This window comes from Centropristis striata, chromosome 24 (genome assembly GCF_030273125.1).
Source record: "Centropristis striata isolate RG_2023a ecotype Rhode Island chromosome 24, C.striata_1.0, whole genome shotgun sequence".
Lineage (NCBI taxonomy): Eukaryota > Metazoa > Chordata > Actinopteri > Perciformes > Serranidae > Centropristis > Centropristis striata.
The window spans coordinates 7,606,569-7,629,589 of record NC_081540.1 but is presented as its reverse complement, the minus strand read 5'-3'; the positions used below and the strand labels follow the sequence as shown (position 1 = coordinate 7,629,589).

The 23,021-nt window shown below is 40.0% G+C and overlaps 4 protein-coding genes across 4 annotated transcripts; 1 reads left to right on the top strand and 3 right to left on the bottom strand.

The window, feature by feature from the left end:
- Window positions 1-1,194: 1,194 nt before the first annotated feature.
- Window positions 1,195-7,918, bottom strand: LOC131962868 (NADH-ubiquinone oxidoreductase 75 kDa subunit, mitochondrial-like). Its single transcript, XM_059327961.1, has 19 exons — window positions 7,813-7,918; window positions 6,562-6,638; window positions 6,175-6,266; window positions 5,852-5,959; window positions 5,616-5,692; window positions 5,433-5,514; window positions 5,198-5,328; window positions 4,921-5,106; window positions 4,663-4,797; window positions 4,417-4,531; window positions 4,115-4,260; window positions 3,490-3,618; window positions 3,201-3,330; window positions 2,914-3,074; window positions 2,639-2,793; window positions 2,312-2,487; window positions 2,075-2,209; window positions 1,598-1,670; window positions 1,195-1,498 (listed from the first exon to the last, which is right to left on the bottom strand). Exons 2-19 carry the CDS (start codon window positions 6,632-6,634, stop codon window positions 1,407-1,409), a joined length of 2,196 nt encoding a protein of 731 aa, XP_059183944.1. The 5' UTR covers window positions 6,635-6,638; window positions 7,813-7,918; the 3' UTR covers window positions 1,195-1,406.
- Window positions 7,919-8,767: 849 nt separating this feature from the next.
- Window positions 8,768-13,075, top strand: unc50 (unc-50 homolog (C. elegans)). The gene is made up of 6 exons (XM_059328036.1): window positions 8,768-8,859; window positions 10,069-10,334; window positions 10,417-10,537; window positions 10,727-10,866; window positions 11,515-11,622; window positions 12,370-13,075. Exons 2-6 carry the CDS (start codon window positions 10,073-10,075, stop codon window positions 12,504-12,506), a joined length of 768 nt encoding a protein of 255 aa, XP_059184019.1. The 5' UTR covers window positions 8,768-8,859; window positions 10,069-10,072; the 3' UTR covers window positions 12,507-13,075.
- Window positions 13,076-13,945: 870 nt separating this feature from the next.
- On the bottom strand, window positions 13,946-17,473 carry LOC131963030 (nucleoside hydrolase-like). The gene is made up of 8 exons (XM_059328162.1): window positions 17,443-17,473; window positions 16,842-17,020; window positions 16,590-16,769; window positions 15,632-15,743; window positions 15,406-15,542; window positions 15,209-15,286; window positions 14,489-14,605; window positions 13,946-14,404 (listed from the first exon to the last, which is right to left on the bottom strand). The coding sequence occupies exons 1-8, from the start codon at window positions 17,444-17,446 to the stop codon at window positions 14,252-14,254; spliced, it is 960 nt and encodes a 319-aa protein (XP_059184145.1). The 5' UTR covers window positions 17,447-17,473; the 3' UTR covers window positions 13,946-14,251.
- Window positions 17,474-18,077: 604 nt separating this feature from the next.
- Window positions 18,078-19,813, bottom strand: LOC131963058 (inosine-uridine preferring nucleoside hydrolase-like). The gene is made up of 7 exons (XM_059328192.1): window positions 19,634-19,813; window positions 19,357-19,536; window positions 19,167-19,278; window positions 18,950-19,086; window positions 18,669-18,746; window positions 18,435-18,551; window positions 18,078-18,353 (listed from the first exon to the last, which is right to left on the bottom strand). Exons 1-7 carry the CDS (start codon window positions 19,811-19,813, stop codon window positions 18,201-18,203), a joined length of 957 nt encoding a protein of 318 aa, XP_059184175.1. The 3' UTR covers window positions 18,078-18,200.
- Between the last annotated feature and the right edge of the window lie 3,208 nt (window positions 19,814-23,021).

The following is a 23,021-nucleotide window of genomic DNA, read 5'->3' as shown; positions in this document are numbered from 1 at the left end:
TTTGGCAAACGACGCCTGGAAAGTTTAAGAAGCCAGACATTTTAATGTTTGAGGTAAAACAGTTAAGATATTTGTTTTCTGATGGAGGGGGAGAAGTTTGAGGTCTCTACCTAAAGATATAAAGATGGGCTAAACTGCACCGAAAAGATACTATGAGAAGTTTAAGCAGGCATGCAGCTTTCAAAGATGTTTACACATATCTAACCACACACTCACAATAATGTGAGTGTTAGTTTAAATGCATTTGTAAAACAGGAAAGGAATAAGTGAGTGGTTCCCCACAGTCATGTCAGATTAACTTATTAACCACTTCATCGATTAACAATTTTTGTTCCAATTGTGTTTTTAATACACTTTACCATTTGGTTACTTTTAGCTAGTTAAGCTATACAAACCCCTTATCCATTGCTTTTAGCTCACTGTTTGTCCATTTATGCTACTTAACTACTAGTTTTAGCAGACTATTTCAACTGTTTATTCTTTACTTGAAGCTAGCCATTCAACTTTTAACAACTGCTTATCCATTAACCATCCTTTAAGCCATTTCAACCATTTATCAAGTACTTTTTTCTCATTTTTAATTGCAGAAATATACTTAGTTATTCCGATGATGTTCTTTGTGATTGCAAAAAAAACAGCAACTTTATTTCTGCACCCACCCTTCATTTATGGTGAATCAGGTTAATGAAAGTGTACAGTGTTGAAGAAATAATGGCACAACTACATGTAAAGGCTTAAATGTTTTACGTCTTTCCATGTTGATTATGAAGCTTTGCATTAGTTCATGCAGGACACAAAAGTCATTCGCCCCAGCTGACAGCCCACTGATTGAATCATTCCTTATCTGCCACACCAATCACAGCCCATTCTCACAATAAGGCTGTCCTTTTAAAAGGATTCCTCACTGGTCCGTCACACAATGTTGCTACAGCTGCTGCCACTTTGCAAGGCTGCTGCCACTTGCAAATCTCCGTAATTAAAGCTAGAAACCAGTGGTTGTTGATCGCCCCCTGCTGGTGGTAATCTTTGTGCTTCTTTATACAGTTGATGGATTTCACGTACTGTAAAATTACTCAAATTTGCATCAGCAGACGCACGACCCTGTAGTTCAGGTATCCCTAGTTAGTAATCACTAATGTGAGTGATTTGAACCAAAAGTGCAATTAATAAAAAAAACACCCTAAACAGAGTAAAGACATTTGTAAGATTTATTTATATTTCCATAGGTTTTATACGCTTTATTCAACAAAGCTTGTTCACAGGAGTGAAAACGAGTTAACTGTATAGTACAAGCATCAAGGACAACTTTAAATTAAGGAGCGACACAGAGTTTCTTCAGATAAGTGTGTTGTTTCAGCAGAGGAGAGAGTTTATCTGTGTTTGTGTGTTTTTTTTTTTTTGTGTGTTCAGCAGACTGACGGCTCGTCGACAGCGGCGGCTCCTTCTGTCACGGCTTTCACGCATTTGGCCATCGTCTGGGAAGCTCTGCTGATGGAGTCTGAGCACAGAAAGAGGGGTGGAAAAGAAGATTATTCTAAATGTTTATATTGCAATTTTTTCACATGCATTACCAATTAAAAGAAAAACACACACTGACCTGTCATGTAGAAGTCCTTTGCAGATAGTTGAGGTGGCACCAGAGGAGCAGCGATGAGTTCCTGGTTCACAGCCTGAGAAGAGCAGAATGAGGAATTAGAGAGGCAAGTCATGTTTTATCTGCATATTTTGAAGATTAAAAAAGCTTGATGGAGAAAAGAAAATTTGCTAAAACTTCAGAAAATGTGCATAAAAGATTTTCGCTTGAGGGTTTTTTTGTCTTTTTTTCTAAATAGATGCACTAAATAAGAGGTGGAAACGCTGCTATCATCTGACCAAAGTAGGTTTATGCAGCTTTGTTTATTCGCTCTAAACCAGTTGATGGAAACGTCCTTAACATGCATTCGGTTTCATGCAACATGTCATAATTTCAAAACCCAATTTTTCTCTTCCTTGGGCATTAGATGTAACCACTTGTACCCCTCCCTTCTGTCTTTCTCTTTTCACATTCTGACCCCATGCATGCTTGTGTGAGTACCTGAGAGAGTTCATTAGCCTGTTTGAAGTAGTTCGCCTCCTCTACATCATCATAACGGACCAGATTAGGAGACACCTCGGCCAACCTGGATCGGACCTCATCCAGAGAGTCGTAGGGCAGCGTCACACCAGCCAGCTGCAAATACAAAGTCATTACTTTTAGTGCTTCATGGTCACATTAAATGTTAATAACAATAATGAACTGTAGTATGTGCTTCATGAGTGACTTTCTGCTTACCTCAGATACGGCCCTGAGGATCTTCCAGTCCTCTCTGGCCATTCCAGGAGCAGTGACAGCCACACGGGTGTGCTGGCTCCGGCCTTCAGTGTTGACGTAAGTGGCGTTTTTCTCTGTGTATGCAGCTCCGGGGAGGATGATGTCTGCCATTGGTGCTCCTACATCACCATGATGACCTGGGGGAGTTGGAAATTATCTTTAATATATTTTTAGAAAGTAAAATTGTTTTATTTCCTACTGAAAGGCTTCACTTGCCTTTTTTTTTTTTTTTAAACTTTCACGCTCTTACTTCCCAATGTGTGTGTGTGTGTGTGTGTGTGTGTGTACCCTGGTAGATGATGAGGCTGTCTTTCGGCAGGTCTGCTCTGGTGATGCAGCCGGCATCAGCTCCCAGCAGGAACAGGACTTTGGGTGGATTTGCCCTGATGGCGTCCACACCAGGCTTGTAGCCCAGGTCCAAGGCAGCCACCTGACTGGCCACTCTGCTCACACACACAAACACACAAATGAGCAGGAAGCCTCTACTGCACCTCACGGAAAGAGACTGACTGTGTATTGGATCTCACGCGACTCAAATCTGCAGAAAACGTCAACGGTCGTACCTGTGCAGGACGTTGAGGACTTTCCAGCCCTCTTCCACTCCGCTGCTGGTTCTGGCGTTCTGAGCGATGGTGGACACCGCGCTCATAATAGCGGCTCCATCTTCTCTCTGCAGAGCGCTGCTACCCACGACAACGACCGGGCGCTTAGCAGCTGACAGGACCTGGACACAGGGAGAGGAAAAATTCAAGTACAAATTGCCAGAAATTCATCTGCCAAAAAAGGAAAAGTCACAGCAGTTCATAAATCAGCACCAAAGCTTCCTTCAAAGTGCAAATGAGTCCATTACCTGGCAGAAGGGGTGCGTGCCATTCGCCAGCTCCTTCAATATTGAAGCCTCTTCTCCCAGATGGTCGTATGAGTAACTCAGATCAACCTGGTGACCCACCATGGCCACACTCAGCTCATTGTGGAGCCAACTGAGAGTGAAAAAGGAGGAAAAGAGAGAGACAGAAGGGAGGGATACAAGCGATTACATAACCTTGATTTTATCCAGGAAAAACTCAAGAAAGAGTGCTGTATAAAAAAAAAAGTATTTTGCTGCAACAAAACTATTTCCAGGAGGTGTACGAGTTTACCTCTTGCGGATTCGGGCGTTGAACAGCGGGGCCTCGTAGCGCGGGTTGGTCCCTACAAGCAGCAGCAGGTCACAGTCCTCGATGCCGGAGATACGAGAGTTCAACAGGTAGTTGGAGCGCAGGTCAGTGCTGCAGAGGGAGAAAGAAAAAACAGTGAAAACCTGCACAGCATATACTGTGACGGCCCTGCTAGCTGTGTGTCTGTCTTCTGTAAACCTGAATTACTTTATCTAAGCTGTCAGCTGACGCAGCCTGATCTGGAGCACCTGGGCCCGGTGCTCCACAGGAAATAAAAGGCCCAGTTTCCTGGAGCTCTCTCTCTCCCTGATGCTATTTTGTTGCAGTTTTGTTAGCCGTTTATTTGTGCATCAAAACACCACACACACATTTACACACATCCATATGCACACTACTGATGTTACGGAATTTCACACCTCATACTTGCATTTACTTTACTTTATATATATATATATATATATACATATACATACTTTTGGCAATAAACCACGTTGCTTACTGGAATTTTGTGTCTCTTGCTGGTTTTTATCATGACCTAGAGCCAGGTTTATGATTTTAATACTTATTCTGACTGAAATCCATCCCAACAACTGGCACACAGTCTTACCCTGCCCCCGCCATCGGGAAGAGCTCCTCAGTGCAGAGGTTCTCCGAGTCGAGTCTGTTGAGGAGGTCTTTGAGGGAGACCAGAGCTTCAGCGTCGGCCATCCCTCCTGCAATAGCTGCTACCTCGCTGCCCTGCACGCTCTGCAGCTACAAAGACAAAATACACACAAACATTTATACCGACATAATACAACCAACACGAGATGCATGAGGCCTAAACATCACCTGTCTCCTGTGGACATACAGTATCTATAAAAAGAGGAATAAACAGCAGATCCAGTGCAGAAGCAAACACACACTTACTGCTCCAGCAACACGAGTGAGAGCGTCCTCCCAGGTGGTCGGGATCAGCTGACCTGCATCATCTTTCACCATTGGCTGAGTCAGCCTCTGCCTCTTCAGACCATCATATGCAAACCTGAGAACACACGTTTGAGGATTCAAGCTTTATAGCAATATTTCTGATGTTTTTGAGTACATCGAGCATAAAGGACAGATTTTGCTTCTTGATTTCAGTCAGAAACATGTTGATGTTTCTCTGTATTTTACCTGGTCTTGTCAGAGATCCATTCTTCGTTGACGTCTTCGTTCAGCCTGGGCATCACCCTCATCACCTCCCCGCCTCTTGTGCTCACTATGATGTTGCTGCCTACAGCATCCAGCACATCAATCGACTCCGTTTTCCTGCAACGACGACAGAAGATTAAGTTAAAGAAAACAGTATGAACACAACCTGCTGTAACAAATGACTCGAGGAGAAGCTCAGTGACTGTCTGACTGCTCTGTTTTTGATAAATCCCGTCGTACCTGGTCTCCCATGGTCGTGCGGTGAAAGCGTACGGTTTGGAAGTGAGCGCTCCAACAGGACAGACATCGATAACGTTTCCTGACAGCTCTGACATAAACATCTTCTCCACGTATGTCCCGATCTGCAGGTTGTTTCCTCTTCCTGTTGTTCCCAGATCTTCAACACCTGCGATCTCACTGGCAAAACTACACAGGAATGAATAAACGTGCTGTTAGAGGAGCTCATTATTACTTTATTCCTCATGGACATAAATGTGCATGTTTATGATGCACTTACCGGACGCAGCGGGTGCACTGGATGCAGCGGGTCATGATGGTTTTGATCAGCGGCCCGATGTTCTTGTCCTCCACTGCTCTCTTCCCTTCTGTGAAACGACTGCGGTCTGACCCAAACTGCATGGACTGATCCTGAGAGTGGAGCAGGCAAAGTGTCAACATAACACTAAATTATCCTTTTTTCAAAAGTTCAGCCGACCCAATGCCTAACCTAAAGGTAATTATTGATCAGTTACCTGCAGGTCACACTCTCCTCCCTGATCACAGATGGGACAGTCCAGTGGGTGGTTGGCCAACAGGAACTCCATCACTCCCTCTCTGATGAGACACACACACACGTTCATGAAACCATAGTTTTTTTCTGATTTAAGGGGAAATTTAAAAGTATGTGTAAAGTTTTAGAAAAATTCAATTAGTACCTGGCTTTGCGTGTCTTCTCTGAGTTGGTGAGAATGTTCCAGCCTTTCATGACGGGCATGGCACAAGCTGCTACCGGCTACAAACACACACACAACAGTAAGTCTTCAGTACGGCAAGAAGCATTTCTATGCAACGGTATCTAGTCTAATGTTTTGAACTGTTCCGTTTAATGCACGTTCAGCCTTGCAGCTACTAAAGTAATCTGCCTGCTGACCAACTAGATAAACTCTGTTACCTTTGGAGCTCTCTCAATCTCCACCAGACACATGCGACAGTTTCCCGCCACTGAGAGGCGCTCGTGGTAGCAGAACCTCGGGATCTGGACGCCTGCCTTCTCACAGGCCTGGTGAGGACAGAAAACAGTCAAGATCAGGTGGGGTCAAATTATACAAACAAGACAGCAAACAACTGACTCAGATCTACCATATTTCACTTGTGTCCATATTAATGGACTTATTCACTGTCACGACAACACACTTACATAAAAGAGCCTATGTATGTAAAACATACATGAATCACTTGTATTGGTTTACACAAAAATATTCTGATGTTTCTTACCTGCAGCACAGTAGTTCCAGGCTCCACCTCATATGGTTTCCCGTCTACAAACACTTCCACCATGTTGCTGGCAGCACGCACTGGAGTACGAACTGTAAGTGGAAACACAAAGGTCACATTTAGAATTAAATTATACTGTAGTCCTTGAACAGATCATGAGTGAGGAACAGTTAAAAATGTAGTACACTTTATGTATGATGTATAATAATGTAAAATATTCTTTGAAGTTATAATATTCAAGTTATTTATTTAAGATAGCAGCCTCGTGAATGCCATTTCAGTGCATAATTTGTGCACAAAGCACATAAAAAAGTTCTATTTTAATTCCAGATCAAAATTGAAGTTGCCATATCTGTAATATTTGTGTACAAAATATTAAAGTCTTACCTGCGTTTGAGGGAGCCAGGCTGCTCTTGGCAGCTCCGGCCAGAGCCCGGCCGACGGTTGGCAGTCGCAACATGACTCTGTGACAGGAAAACAGAAAGACAACATTCAACATGTGAACCAACTTTATTCTGATATTATGATCGTTTATCGATTATTTGTATTCCTGCAGATTACTCTCCCTTTAAACTAAACTGACTTGTTGTTTAAGCTCAATCCACTACTCAGAAGAGTGTGTTCAACATATCTGTGTGTCTGTTGATTGGAAGAGAATTTCTTCCTACGTTCCCAGCTTTTTCTGCTACGAAATTACTTTAATTTTAAATGTCTGACATTATATGCCTTCTGTTTCATGATATTGTTCATGATATTGTTTCTCATCAAGAATTTTTCTCAACGAGATTATGTTACAATGCATTGTACGATCATGTTGCATATCTCAGATTTATGCAAGGCACAACTGCAGGTTTTAGACATTAATATTTATTTGTTAAAAGTTGTATTCAATCTGCATCTCAATATGCCTAATATTAGCTGCAAAGGAATACAAAACACAATGAAAACATCTCTGCACTCCAACAGTATGATGAATTCAGAGAGATCTCCAACCAATCCAAAGTCAAATTCAAGTATCAAATGTTTGTTACAGCTTTCTACAGAAGGGGGAAATATTAAAAGGAAAACACACCAAACGTTTATACTTAAAATAAATGTCTTGTCTCATTCAAAATCTAAGCACTTTCAGACCTTGGAAACAATGCATTAACATTCAAGTGTTTTCAAGGAATTCCAGCACATCCAGGAATACTGCATGTATAATATTCTTTGGGCTGAGGTCATACATTAGTAAATAAAAACTACATAACAAGTGCTAGCTAGCTTAACATATGTAACTGTCAACAACAACAAGTGATGTTGCCACTCAACCACGTAGTTCACGTTTCAAGGAGACAATGCACAAGAATAAAATATCAAATCCGACAAATACTGACGTTACAAAGTGTTGGGCATGCTTAAGTACTGTTTTAAAGCAAAGTGGACAGAGGCAGATCGGTATCATGGACCTTTCAATGTGGTATCCTTGCTTGCAGGCTAATAGCGTTAGCTTGGAGTACTCAAGGACACGGCCATTGCAATGTTGTTAAGGGTTACACTGGTTAATGAGGTCAAACACGTACTTTTCCACGGGCTTTGCACTTAAATAACAAATAGATTGAAACGTCCATAAGTGCACAATATGTTTCTGGTTCTTACCTTTCGCTATTTGGCCTTCTTGACCAGAACAGCGGGGTGATCCGAGTTCTACTCCCAGTTAAAAAAACTATGGCGTATTTGGCGGAAATAGCATAGAGTCCAACTTCCGTTTGAAATCAGTTCTCAAACTTCACAATAAAAGCATCATTTAAGAGATTTTATTTTGTAGGCTCAACATCACCACTTTTTTGTCAGTATGCCACACTCACTGGCTATGATTAGTCTCACTTTTTCTGGGGATGTCAGAAACTTAACCCATTTTGGGGAACTGTACAAAACATGATTAAAGACATCCTGGGTTATGCAATACCTAAAGAATGTAGTGTTATGTATGTATGTATGTGTGTGTGTGTAGAAGTGGACGTGATGACTGTGTGGACACAGTTGGGAATACTTGAAATGTATCTTATTCACATTCTTTTCTCTTGGATCTGTATCCAGTGAAATTAAATAATGGACGCATGTAGCCACGACTGCTTCTCTTTTCAGTTGTATGTATCTGATATTTTCAGCCGCACCACCCATAGAATGTAATACATGGATCTATATGTATACTTTGATGTTTACATGTGGAGTTCTATAAATAAGTATAAACCACAGTCTTGCTGCATTTATTTAATTATTGATTGTGTACATTCAGTGACTTGCTGTACTGGAAATAAAGTGTATACACAAAATTGGTTTACATCACAGAAAAAAATAGCATACAAACCATATAATCTATTTTTTTAATCATAGAATTTATTTTTTTTAAACTGCTATTACTGTTGTTTGCCTTTTCCTGTTTGGATTTATGTGTTATGTATTTGTTTTCTTTTATATTTTCAATATTTATATACATTATATTTGATACATATTCTTTTTCTTAATTATTTCTAAATTGGGCTTTTTGTGCGCTTTCACATCCGACTACATTTCCCATGATGCACCGGCTGATACCGGAAGTAGCTACGTGTTCGTTTTCGCGACAGTTCAGGAAGCATCTACAAACAGCTACAGAAAAGAGAAAGTTGGTGCTATCTCCTGTATAGGAGTACAGCAAAACAGGTAAATACCATTCAGAGTAAACACGATCAGATTTTTTGCTAAAAAAACCAAATCGTTAATAACGCAGCGAGCGTTTATCAGGTCTATTACAACTAAGCCTGACCAGGCCTCGTCTTCTTATTGGACAGGTTAGCATCGAGCTAACATGGTCAATTTATAAGGAAATTACATATATAAATGCTTGTTGGGGGTAAACCTGTTACTGTGCAGTAGTTTACTGTGTTATTAGTTTAAATATAATGTTACATGTGCGTAATTTAGAGGTTTTTGTGGCACCCTAGTCCAAATGTAGCATAAGATTGTAATAGCATCCTCTGTTTCTGTGTTGTCATTCTTTTTTAAGCTGTTTCAGAAACAATGTTTGATAATTTAAAGTGAATTTAAGTTAAAGGACACATGTAACAAATTTAGAGGGTGTATTATAGAAATCGGAGATACACGATTGTGTTTCTTTTCGTAAAACTGTCATAATGGAGCCACAAGACTAGATAGTGACTTCTCTCTGAATTAGTAGCACAGTTGTGGCACAGCTAAGCAATTTAAAAACATCATGTCAGCTCAACCAAATGTAAGCTATTCTCTTATTCTAGAAACCCTTAATCCCAAAACTGCCAGTGTTTTTATTTTGTCCAAACACACCATACAAAATAATGCTTTAAAGTTTGATAATTACATGCAACTTTTGAAAGGTTATATTGCCTTGCTTATCATAGTTACAGTCATTTATTCAATTCAACTCAACTTTATTTATAGAGCGCATTTCATGCACAAGGCAGACTCAATGTGCTTCACAATGTATATATATAATTACAGTTAAAAAACAAAACAAAACACAGAAAAACAAACAATTAAAAAAAAAAATCAATTTCAAACTAATTGAAGAGTGCAGGTAGACAAGCTATGCCATTTTCACCACATATACACTTACTTACTCACACATGTGCACCCACTCCCACAACCACACATGTACACACACAGTTCAACCGAATGCTGTTGAAAAAAGATAGGTTTTTAATCTGTTTTTTAAAATGGCTACTGATGTGGCCATGTTTAACTGTGTCAGGCAGGGTGTTCTATTTAATATTTGTTACTATTCCTCACTTCCTCAGGATGTGTGCAGCAATTTAATTCTAATCTAATCTAAATTCTAATTTAATTCTTTCTTGTTCTCCATCTTCTTTTCTTTCTCCTTTTTCACCTGAAATCCAGCACCATGTTGCCGACCACTTCCAGCAACGGCGGCCTCGGTACCAGGGATGCCGCGCGTCACACGGCAGGTGCCAAGCGCTACAAGTACCTGCGACGGCTGCTCCACTTCAGACAGATGGACTTTGAATTTGCTTTGTGGCAGATGCTTTACTTATTTACGTCACCACAGAGAGTCTACCGCAACTTCCACTACAGGAAACAAACCAAGGACCAATGGGCGAGAGACGACCCTGCCTTTCTGGTCTTGCTCAGCATCGTGCTATGTGGTAAGTCTGGACTCAGGTGAATGTTTTCACTGATGTTCTCGCTTTACTACAATTACTTAACAGTCCCCCTTTTCCTCTGCAGTGTCAACAATAGGCTTTGGTCTGGTGCTGGATATGGGAGCTGTTGAAACCCTAACGCTGCTGCTGTGGGTGGTCTTTGTTGACTGTATAGGAGTTGGTCTTCTCATATCAACTCTTATGTGGTGAGTAGAAGGTTTGACTAGTTGAGATGGAAATAATAAATGGTATTTTCATAATTTTTTTGTTATTTAGGCATGTTTTTGTGCATAAATGTCTTATTTTCTATAGTTGAAATTGAACTCCAAATGGTAAAAGGACTCTAAGATGTACCCTTTATTGCTTCTGATATATTATTTTGTATGTTTTTCCAGGGTTATCACCAACAAGTACCTGCTAAAACATCCCAGCAGAGAGTACGATGTGGAGTGGGGCTACGCGTTTGATGTTCACCTCAATGCCTTCTACCCGCTTCTCGTCATCCTGCATTTCTTGCAGCTCTTCTTCATCAACCGTGAGTAGCTTGTGACTCTGTCTGAGTTATATCAGCACATCTGAAATGACATCATCCAATTCAAGGCATAAAATGATCTTTTACCACAGTTATTTTATTTGTTAAATGCAAACAGAAAGGCCTCAGGGCTATTCACTGTTCTACATTGTTCATATGTTTAAAATTGTGTGTTAAAAAATGTGATTATAACAATCAACAATTTATAAGGTTTTTATTTAATAGGACATAAATGTCAATTAATTAAAAAAAGACACTAGAGTTTTGTTTGCATGTCAATTGATGGACTGAATTCATTTGGTAAAAAATATGTTTTTCAAAGATTCATGTGTGTCCTTTAAATGTAAATAAACAAAACAGTGTAAAACAAATAGATAATAGATTAATTTACGAGACCTTAATGTTCAACATTTATATTGATCACCCCTTTTCTATTATGAAATATAAATACGAACTGATATATTGATGGTGTAAAAAAAAGCTGGACCCAATATGTGACTTTATTTATTTGGAAAAAGCAAAAGACAGCGAGCTGTACAACCTCTTTAGTTTACTTCATCAACAAAAAATTAAAACTCATAATAATCGTGTGACTGCAGTGAAATTAACCCTCTTTTGATTACACCTGCCTCTTTTTTGTGTGCGTTTCAGATATTGTGGTCATAAACTCCGACTGGTTCGTGGGATACTTTTTTGGGAACACACTGTGGCTGGTGGCCATTGGTTATTATCTCTACATCACATTCTTAGGGTACAACGGTAAGTCCCATTGAAATACACCGAGCTGGATCATTTTTTAAGCATTTTAACTATAAAGTATTGCAGTGAATATACAGTTTCTGGATCTTGTGTTTGGCACATAATTGGGTTATACATGCAGGGAACCTGGTCTCACAGGAATCCGTGAAATAGCCACGGATTCGCTTAACTCAAAATCCGTGGAATAGCCACGGAATCACTCAAATTTCCGTGAAACTGACACGGATTTCGCTACAATGCAAGTTAATGACAGTCATATCCCGTGGCTATTCCATGGATATTTTTTCCTATTGGTTTGTTCCAAGTCACATGACTTTCAAGGTCCCGGCGGTCAGAACAAAAAACATGGCGGACACAATCAATATTTTGACTTAGTTTCTGTATAAAAATGGATTTTGATCACATTTCTAGCGAGAAATATATGTTTTATTTTCTAAATATTCACTCAGTGAATGTACATAATCACTTTGTATGTTGGAATAGCCACGGGATATGACTGTCATTAACTTGCATTGTAGCAAAATCCGTGTCAGTTTCACGGAAATTTGAGTGATTCCGTGGCTATTTCACGGATTCCTGTGAGACCAGGTTGCATGCAGGAGTTCTGGTTTATTTTCTGTTAAGATGGGAAGTTGAAGTAGGACACAAAAAGTAGGACTCTAGTCACTTTATATATCTGTAATGTTGGCACAAAGTCTTTGCTGTCTGTTAGTTTGTTGACACATTTGTCTCGTGTGATCCACACAGCTCTACCCTTCCTGAAGAACACAGTGTTGCTGCTCTACCCCTTCGCTCTGCTCGGCCTCATCTACATCCTCTCCGTCTCTCTGGGCTGGAATTTCACAAAGGGTCTCTGCTGGTTTTACAAGCACAGAGTCCAGTAGGACCAGTTCCTCTCTGAAATTGGACACTACTTGGCTCCAGGCCGACTCAGAATCTGTTTTCAGCTCACATCTAGGTGACAACGAATCCATTTCCAGCTTCCGTCAGTCAGCATCTGGTTGGGAAGGACTCTGGCTGCCTCTCAGTAAACCGGGACACTGGGCTGTTTGATGCTGAGCTGCTTGACTGTTGTTTGACTCTCAATTGACTCTGTTGATTTTCCGTTTGGCTCTTATTTTGAGCTCTGAAGTCAGGGAACAGGGATGTGTTTGGACTAGTTGCAGAAACAGTTGGACGGATGATATACAGCTTTTATTGTTGTTCTTTTTGTATGATTTGTAAATATTGTTCTGGCAGGTTGTAATATATACACAGATGATTGTTTCTGAAGAGGAAAAAAATTTGCTTTGTTTCTTTGAGTTTTCTTATAAAAAAAAGAGACTGAAAAAACCCTGCTTATTGAAGAGAAAAAGGAAAGTGGAGGAACATGTGACGGAAACTTTTTTTCCTTTTCTTTTTTTCTTAAAGTGTACATTCCAAAGCACTTTCAATAAAAGGTTTTATTAACTCAGGCTGCCTCAGTTTTACTTCCCGAAATAATAAATGCCATCCTATCACGAGTCCTAACTGGATGTTGGCTCTTGCCACAACATTATGTCATAAAAGGCCTCACAGTGGCGCTCTTGATGTTGATATTGTTGCACATGATTCTCATTATAATGCTGGAACATTACAAGCTATTATTACATTGATGCTTCTGGTTCATACGACAATGCAGATGCACACGGGGGGCCTCTTTATGAGACTCTTTGTCACTGAAAACTCTTATTAGATGTTTTTTAATTCATGGTGTGATCCTTTGTCTTTACATTCAATTTCTGTTTTTTGTAACATGGAATATAGAAATGATTTTTCCTGACATAGTGAACATTTAACTCCCATGACTGATCAGCTGATTCCTCTTACATGAAAGAACAATTTTAAGTTGCCCAATTGAATCCAATTCCTAAAAGACTTCTCTCCATTTTCTCTCATGGGTGACCAAAATCTATGATAAGCAACCTCTTTTTTTGTTGTTTTCTCTCTTCCCTTCTCTCTACTGATAGATTAGCCTACAGCAATACATTACACTGCCTTTTGCTGACCAAAGTACAATCATAGAGCTTTGTTTATTCGCTCTAAACCACTTAATGGAAGTACTGGGGAGCATTGCATAAACATCAAATCCTACGGCTTAAGTTTTTTAGCTGAAGTCTTTTACAGAGAAATCAGCCCACTGGCTGTTACAGGCAATTGACAAAATCAGGAAAGGAATCCGTTTTTTAGTTATGTTGCAGTCTGTTCAGAAATTGGCAATATAACACATGTAAAAAAGATATACATAGAACCTTTAATCATAGGGAAATACAGAATGTTCTGAAATAATAAAAATATTTTTTTTCAGCTCATTTATTTGAATTTATTTTGAGAAAGAAGCAGTAAAATACATTGAAGTTTTGTACATGCATATACTGTTCACAGATGATGATTTCAAGATTAAATTAATTAATTAATTTGTTATCTTTCATTATTTGATCGTTGCAGGCAGAAAAAAAAACAATCAGTAATGTAACAAAAACATCCCTGACATTAAAAAATGTGGTTCTTAGGATATTATAGAAGCCCAGAAACCAAAAATACTCAATGGTAATTTGGAATTATTACGAAAGAGTGGTATATAAAATCTGTCTGGCTCAGAGATGTCAGGCTATTTCAGTGCATTCATCAACAACTGTTTGAACTTCTCCTGATCAATTTTCTTCATGATGACGACCTTGTGTTTCTTCTTCAGCAGGCCCAAGTAGTCCAGGACCATCATGCCTCGGGTGTGGGTCCCCTCCAACTCTACCGTCACTGCAACCTGGAAGAGGAGGAGCAGAAGTTGTGTTTCTGGTGGAACTGACTGAATGTGTAGATATTAAAGGGAATGGAAGCAGTTTTGTACCTCTTCACTCTCCGTCAACAGATCGTCGTCGATGGCTGCGGCCAAAGCATAAGTGTCGCAGGAGTTGAACCCGGGTCCTGACACCAGCTCCTTCTGATACCGGTCAGTCTGGACCATCTGCAGAGACAACAAGTGAGGCATGCATGAGATTTATCCTGAATTATTTTGGGAAGGGACCAAAAAGATAAAAAATGACTACAAAAAGACACAAAACAGCCATAAAAGACACCAGATGAACAGAAAAGTATGTATAACAACTGCAAAGATGCAAACATTAACAAAAATATATTTTTTTAAAAGACACAAATGACTACAAACAGAAACAAAACAACTAGAAAGGTGCAAAAAATAACCCCAAAAGAGATAGAATTACTATAAACAGCCACAGAAGAACCGAAAAAGACACAAAATGACTATAAAGAGATACCAAATGACCAGACAAGGACACAAAGCAATTACAAAGATGCAAAAAAAAGACACAAAATGACTGACTAATTAAAATGATTAAGATAAAGACCCCAAATGAAACAAAGAAACGCAATACGACCAAAAAGGACAAAAATATACACCCAAAGAGAGACAAAGTTATCAAAAAAAAAAGATAAGATAAAAGCAACAGAAATAAAAAGAGACACAAAACTATTTTTAAAAATGCACAATGACAACAATAAAATGCAAAAAGTGCACAAAGTGTGTGTGCCCAGGGGCCCGTTGACGAACCTTCCTGGTGTGGCTGTAAATCTTCTCCATGAAGCGAGCCTTCTCTGTGTCCTGGGCCAGCCAAGTGTCGCAGAAAGACTGAGCGAGAAAAAAAGACAGGAAGTGAGTCATGCAGTAATGTTTTCAATTATGTGGTCTAGATGATCAATTTCAAGTTGTGTCGCAATCTAAATTCTTCTAACAAACTGATTACAGACCCACGGCAGGCTGTTCCTGCAGCTGAACTCCCAGGTGGCGATGTAGGTGGGGCAGGTGTAGCGGTCCAACACGACGTAGGCCGCCTCAGGGTCAGCCACGAAGTTAAACTCTCCACACACTGTGGTGTTTCCTCTGGCTGCACACACAAACGCACACACAATACATTCTCTACATTTGCACACAGAGTTTAACATTCCCAGTGGATGTTAATAAACAGATACATACATTCAGTGTTTCCTCCCATGATGTAGAGTCCCTTCAGGTTCTTATGGAAGTGAGGGTTGGTTTGCACAGCAACAGCCAGGTTAGTGAGTGGTGCTGTAGCAACCAGAACCACCTGCATGCGGGCCAAATGAGAGAAAAACAGTCAGTGCAGCATAACCTTTAACCCCTGTGCATGTGCCATCTTTCACAATAGCGGAAAGAAAACATCAAAAACAAACATTTAGGTGTATATTTTACTATATTTTGTAATTTTTTCCTAAATTCTCTAAAAGTAGCATTCTATCGCAGCATGTAGTACAGCTATAAACCTCGTCATCACAGGCATCGTTAGAAAGCTCCCATTCTCCTGCACAATATAATGTGTTTTACATGTTTTATAGTGTTGTTGCTGTAAATTAGATTTAATATTTTGCCTTCAAATGGCAGTTTTATCAAAATGAGCATGTTCAGAGCCATAAATCTCAACTTCAGCTCCACTTACAGACACCAAACTTACCAGTTTTATTCCTAAATTTATTTTGTTTTTTACAAAGAGGTTTGTCTATATATCATTCAAATCTTGATACATTTTTTTCCTAAAAACATGACGAAAATTGACTATTTGGCTTTTGACAGAATTTTCTGATTTATGAAAAAATAAAAGGAGATATCCCAATTTCCTTCTGTAGAAAACCTTTTATGTGATATATATACATATATATATAACTTCGAAATTTGCTTTATCCAATGTTCAGATGTATGTCCTGGAAATATATGCAAATTAGTGCATATTTAATAAGTTAATACCTAATTTGTATATCTTAACATTACATTTGAGAAAACTTGTAATGCAAAAAAAAATATTGTCTTAATGTAAATAACAAACTGGGGAAGTGTCACGGTGATATCTGTAAGTTAAAAAAATGACCCTATTAACCTGTCACGTCACTTAAAACACACATTTCCACCATCTACCCACCTCTCCAGGGTTTTGGTTGACCATCTTGACGATGGCCTGTGAAGCTTTTCTTTTCTGCAGCAGCTCCAGGCCAGGAGCGTCTGGATCCGGGGCGTCGCCAAGTCCATCCTTTCCGTGAAAATCTCCTGCATGGCGTTTTCGTGCCAGCAGAGGCTCTGCACAGCCGCGGTACACCGGGATCTGTGGAGCATTACAGGATTATTGCGAGGATTCCTCAACTTCACATACAAGCTTGAACATGGCACCACTTACATCCAGCCTGTTGCAGGTTTTGAGGACACGGAGTGTGTTCTTGCAGGCGTTTTCCACTCCTGTGTTGCCATGTGTGCAGGTGATCCCCAAGATCTCCACGTTAGGGGCTGCGAGGGCGATCATGATGGCCTGAGCATCATCCACCCCTGTGTCCACATCAAGAATCACCTTCCTCTTACCTGGAAAGAAATGGGAAAAGGAGGTTGATGTGTATCCAAAAGATATTTTTTTCTTTATCTTCAGATGGGAACATTTATCCTCAAACACAACCAATAACCGTATAAAAAAAGAATAAATCTTGAATCTTGCTGTGAGCTGATAATTGTGAATGTTGTCCTCTGTAATCCAAACAGCTTTTGGAGTGATTATGTGCCACATCTACACATTCTACTGTTAGCGCATACTTGCTATACTAAGTCAGTCATCTGCATGACTCCAGCTGCTGAAAACACCAAATATGTCGTGGATCAACATATCATGTTGCTCCAGTTTTGCACATTGTTGTTTCATGCAGTCTTGATCAATCATTCTTAAATAATCAATGAAAAACTAGGTTGAAAACATGCAGTGTAGCAAATGCAGAGCAGAGAGATAAACTCACCCATCAGGACGGTCTCAGCAACAAGTTTGTCCAAATACCACAAAGTCTGTGAAGTTAAGTGTCTCTCTGAGGGGAGGGGTTGTTATTTTGGAGTTGTATAACAGTGTGTCATCTCCTCCTCTTCCTGCTACTCCTCCCACTAAAAATCTTTTGTTTTATATACATATATATGGTTCCATTCTTCCATTCTTGTTAATTTGTGCATAAATGAGGTTATTGGGATAAATTACTCTTTATATTTGTACTCTTTTCTTTTGTGCTTTTTTTTGGTAAAAACAGACAAACTATGCCAACTTTGAGATGACTAACATGTCTAAGATTTTCTGTTGGCTGTATTTTCATTACTCTTATCACTGCTCTGCAACATTTGGTAAACGCCCAAAAATAACTGACAGTGAGGGAATCTCCTGCTTTCAATGTTTTGCACATGAAGGCAATTTTTGAAAAAGGAAGTGTTTCTCTGGTGAGACCTGATTAACATCCACACAATGACAATGAGCCACATAAAAAAACAACAACTTAACAAATATACGATTTTTTCACTTTTCCTTTATTTGTTTTTCTCTTTCGTTGCATTCTACTTCAGTGAATTCATGAACATTTTACTGTTTTTATTGTAGCTCGTATGGAACTCATTTGTATGGTAATGGGTTTTTATGTGTGTTTTTTTGTTTGTTATGTTTTTCTTAATCTCAACTATAATAAAAGTTGAATGAAGTTATTTTTATTCATGTTGATGAAACAGTTGCAGTATCATTCTACTTGAGTGAATTCATGAACATTTGCTTCATCTTCTCCAAGTCAACTTTTTTCATGACGTAAGCCTTGTGTTTCTTATTCAGCAGCTCCATGTAGTCCAGCACCATCATGCCTCGGGTGTAGGTCCCCTCCAGCTCCACTGTCACAGCAACCTGGTGGAGGAACACAAGATGTTGTTGTGTAAACATTTGAGCTGACATGTTTTTAAAGGCATAAAAGCAGCAGATGCTCACCTCATCCCTCTCTATGATGAACGAGTCATCGATGGCTGCAGCCATGGCGTACGTGTCGCAGGAATTGAACCCTTTTCCTTCTGTGATCTCCTTTTCATAATCTTCTGACCTCGCTTTCTGCAGAAGAAACATTTAGACATTTTGTGACGGAGGCAGTTAAAGCAACACTTGCACTGCTGCAACCGCAAACACAGATGTTGAACTTCTTTCTCCCACATTTCTGCACACTCTTACCTTCATGGAGACGGCTGTGATCTTTTTCATAAAGTCGGCCTTATCAGTTTTTTGGGACAGCCACTCGTCACAGAAAGACTAAGGGAGGGAAACAGACAGTGTTCAAAATGTTTCCTGAGGTAAAAAATCAAGTGAGAAGTAAGGCAATTTTCTCATAGATTCCTATACAATCAGAATTTTACGCCCTCTGCTTGATGAAAAAAAAAAACAAGACTCTTTTGCACACACCCCTTCTGCTTATGTTAAACAAAAACTTTGTCAAACATGTATTTCAGCCTCACCCAGGGCAGGCTGCTCCTGCAGCTGAACTCCCAGGGGGCGATGTAGGTGGGGCAGGTGTAGCGGTCCAACACGACGTAGGCAGCCTCAGGGTCAGCCACGAAGTTAAACTCTCCACACACTGTGGTGTTTCCTCTGGCTGCACACAGTCAGAAATCTTTAGAGATCACAGAGGCAGAGCTGGGTGGGATAATTGGGTTTGAAATGCAGGTAACATACAGTTAACGTTTCCTCCCATGATGTAGAGCGACTTCAGCTTCTTAGGGAGGTCAGGATCCAGTTGCACAGCGACAGCCAGGTTAGTGAGGGGCGCAACAGCAACCAGAGTCACCTGCACACAGAGAAAATAGATAAGAAACCTCACACCAACATGGCGCTCCACCCGTCAAAATAAAAGCATTTGTCTCACCTCTCCAGGGTTTTGGTTGATGAGTTTGATCATGGCTGGAACACCTTTCCTCTTCTGCAGCAGCTCCAGGCCCGGAGCATCTGGATCTGGAACGTCGCCCAGCCCATCCTTCCCGTGGTAATCACTGGCGTGGCGTTTATTGGCCAGCAGTGGACCTGAACAGCCGCGGAAAACTGGGATCTGTGGAGTGTGACAGATTGTGTCACAGCTGCTGACATTAACTCACTAAATCCAAGTCACAACTGTCAGCATGCCTCAAAAACATACACCAACTTACATCCAGCCTGTTGCAGATTTTCAGAACACGCAGTGTGTTTTGAAGGACGTTTTCCAGGGGTGTGTTGCCAAAGCAGCAGATGATCCCCAAAATCTCCACATCAGGGGAAGCAATGGCCACCATGATGGCCTGAGCATCATCCACCCCGACGTCTGCATCAATGATCAGCTTCTTCTTCATCCTACAATTAACAACAAGAAAAGCATCTTTCGGCTTGTTGTTCTAACTTTATAAAGCCAACAATCTTACTGATGTTTGGTACTCTCAGCTTAGAAAACATATACATTTTAATGATAATGATAGTATAAGAAGGCCATTCCCATGCAACAAGAACAACAAGACACTGATTAAAAGTCCTGGGTTGGTTGGTGCCATCCAACTATCCACCCAGCAGCCAAACTGAGGACCACCTGACAAAAGGCATGTTGCATCACAGTGTTTTATTACAAAGACCCTTTTTACACTTGGTTTCAAAATGTGTCTTTGGCGATTGGATCACAAGTGGACAGATGAGTGTGTATCCTGCATCTCCAAGGGTGTCCAGCTGACCACTTGTGTTCCGATTTTGTTTCTACCTACTACGCCACTTCCTCTAGAAGTTGAAACTGCCCTGCACACATTTAGGTCGGATAACAACAACAACTTGAGTTCAGTCAGACAACTCACGTTCTGCAGTAAATGTTGACAACAGCAGAACATGTCTCACTCCTTGAGCAGTTACATGAGGTATTGAGGAGTGATCGGCAATACAGACAGCAGCAGCAGCAGCATTGGCAGGCAGAGGGAGTTCTTGAAGATTATTCTCATCTTAAATAGATAAAGATTGGATAGAGGCTGTGTTGGGTGGAGGATGTATGAGGAGTGGGGGCATATCATGTTTATGGCAGCACAGCTTGAGTTACCTGCCTGAACTAGCTTGCAGGCATTGCTTCTTTCGCTAGATGCTCTCTTGGCTTGGTAATGATACGAGTCCCACCCACGCAAGCACCCTAACCACATACATCACTGCTTCTCTCCATTTTCATGACCGTTGCAGCTCTTTCAACAAAACGACCACCACATGGCCTGCATGGTTGATGACTGCATGTTTTTTCATGATGCATCAGGATGCATTGGTGTTTACTCTACAAAACGCCTGTGGTCGAATGCGTTCTAAACCACCTCGGCAAGTGGTTTGAATGATCCGATTTACACTTGTATTTAGCCCTGACCATTGTGATCCGATCACCCATAATTTATTTTAAAACCAAGTGTCAACGGGGTCAGATAATCATTTCATATCAACGTTTCTGTGGAAATAATAATAATATATAATATATATTATTATTATTATTATTATTATTATTATTATTATTATTATTATTATTATTATTATTATATATATAATATAATAATTAATTTTATTTAATAGGGCGCCTTTCAAGGCACTCAAGGTCGCCTTACAGCATGGAAAAAAACAAAAAACAATGCAGAACATCATACACATCATACAATCTAAACAAATCAGAACATTTACAAATACAAATAAATAAATAATAACAATAAAGGAGGGGAGTTTGTGCGTAGGATCAGATGGAGTGAGCGAGTCTGAACAGGTAAGTCTTGAGTTGTGATTTGAATTGATTGAGAGATGTGGTGTTGCGAAGGGAAGGGGGAAGGGAATTCCAGAGCAAGGGAGCAAAGCGACTGAAAGCCCTGCTCCCCATGGTAACCAGACGGGCAGGGGGGACGGAGAGGTGGGTGGAGGAAGAAGATCTGAGTGGGCGGGCGGGTGTGGCAATGTGGAGGAGGTCAGAGAGGTATGGAGGGGGAACCTGGTCTCACAGAAATCCGTGAAATAGCCACGGATTCGCTTAATTCAAAATCCGTGGAATAGCCACGGAATCACTCAAATTTCCGTGAAACTGACATGGATTTCGCTACAATGCAAGTTAATGACAGTCATATGCCGTGGCTATTCCATGGATATTTTTTCCTATTGGTTTGTTCCAAGTCACATGACTTTTAAGGTCCCGGCGGTCAGAACAACAAACAGGGCGGACAGTTCTCTCATTTTTAGTGAAAAAATCAATATTTTGACTTCTGCATAAAAATGGATTTTGATCACATTTCTAGCAAGAAATATATGTTTTATTTTCTAAATATTCACTCAGTGAATGTACATAATCACTTTGTATGTTGGAATAGCCACGGGATATGACTGTCATTAACTTGCATTGTAGTGAAATCCGTGTCAGTTTCACGGAAATTTGAGTGATTCCGTGGCTATTTCACGGATTTCTGTGAGACCATGTTGGGAGGGGCGAGGTTGTGAATGGCCTTGAAGGTGAGCAGTAGAGTCTTGTACTGGATGCGGTGTGTGATTGGGAGCCAGTGGAGCTGCTGGAGGATTGGTGTGATGTGGTGACTGGATGGGGTCCTTGTGATGTGGAAATGTAGAATGCCAACATTTTTTGCCGGCAAATGTGCTGAAAAATCCATGCTGTGATTTGATATAAAAAATAGCTTTGGAGGCCCCTTTCTGAGGGCAGAGATATCATGACATGGTAGGTATCAATGGATGCATTGGGTGTCAAAGACTTTGATCTTTTTCATAAAGTCGGCCTTATCAGTTTTTTGGGACAGCCACTCGTCACAGAAAGACTAAGTGAGGGAAACAGACAGTGTTCACAGTTTTCAAAATGTTTCCTGAGGTAAAAAATCAAATGAGAAGTAAGGCAATTTTCTCATAGATTCCTATACAATCAGAATTTTACGCCCTCTGCTTGATGAAAAGAAAAAAAACAAGACTCTTTTGCACACACCCCTTCTGCTTATGTTAAACAAAGCAGAAGGGGTGTGATAGTATTTTTAATACTATCATTTGAATAAAAAGCACCAAATAGTTTCGAAACTGTTTGTTATGAACCTCTCAGATAGTCTGGTAAATAAGTTTTCAAACTACACATGAAGACCCAGCGTTCAGTTTCTGTGCAGCACATGATCTGGGACACACTCCAAATATATTTGAAGTCTGCTGCAACAAAGCTTTAAATAGTAAGCCACTGCCTTTAATTAGAATACACTAGGTTTTAAGTATTTATTCATATGTTGCACTTAACTGTCATTTTCTATGTGTTTATTTATTCTGTTTTTATTACATTTTAGCTTAGTTTTATCATCTTTGTCTTTTGAATTTTTATTTCTTATCCTACAAATGCATTTTTATATCTAATAAAAAACAATTTGAGATGCCTTATTGTTGAAATGGGGCTCCATGAATAATCTTATCTTCCCCTGTCTGTACAACATCAGCCCCAAATAATGGAAAATATTAAATAAATTAAAGGTTGTTCTTTGTAGTTTAAAGGTTGAGTTAAATATGTTGACATACTTGATAAAGCCACAG

Bases quoted from the DNA above. Each gene is read 5' to 3' on its own strand.
- LOC131962868 (XM_059327961.1), bottom strand. From the start codon at position 6,634: ATGTTGCGACTGCCAACCGTCGGCCGGGCTCTGGCCGGAGCTGCCAAG. The intron at 4,261-4,416 runs GTAAGTGTGTGT...TTGTCTTTGTAG, and splicing joins TCACTCGTGTTGCTGGAGCA to CTGCAGAGCGTGCAGGGCAG. The intron at 2,794-2,913 runs GTACGACCGTTG...GTGTGTGAGCAG, and splicing joins GTCCTCAACGTCCTGCACAG to AGTGGCCAGTCAGGTGGCTG.
- unc50 (XM_059328036.1), top strand. From the start codon at position 10,073: ATGTTGCCGACCACTTCCAGCAACGGCGGCCTCGGTACCAGGGATGCC. The intron at 10,335-10,416 runs GTAAGTCTGGAC...TTTCCTCTGCAG, and splicing joins GCTCAGCATCGTGCTATGTG to TGTCAACAATAGGCTTTGGT. The intron at 10,867-11,514 runs GTGAGTAGCTTG...TGTGCGTTTCAG, and splicing joins GCAGCTCTTCTTCATCAACC to ATATTGTGGTCATAAACTCC.
- LOC131963030 (XM_059328162.1), bottom strand. The intron at 15,543-15,631 runs GTATGTATCTGT...TTGTGTGTGCAG, and splicing joins CATGGGAGGAAACACTGAAT to CCAGAGGAAACACCACAGTG. The intron at 14,606-15,208 runs GTTCGTCAACGG...TTGTCTCTGCAG, and splicing joins TTTACAGCCACACCAGGAAG to ATGGTCCAGACTGACCGGTA.
- LOC131963058 (XM_059328192.1), bottom strand. From the start codon at position 19,813: ATGAAGAAGAAGCTGATCATTGATGCAGACGTCGGGGTGGATGATGCT. The intron at 19,537-19,633 runs GTAAGTTGGTGT...CACACTCCACAG, and splicing joins AAATCTGCAACAGGCTGGAT to ATCCCAGTTTTCCGCGGCTG. The intron at 18,354-18,434 runs GTGAGCATCTGC...TTCCTCCACCAG, and splicing joins TCATCATAGAGAGGGATGAG to GTTGCTGTGACAGTGGAGCT.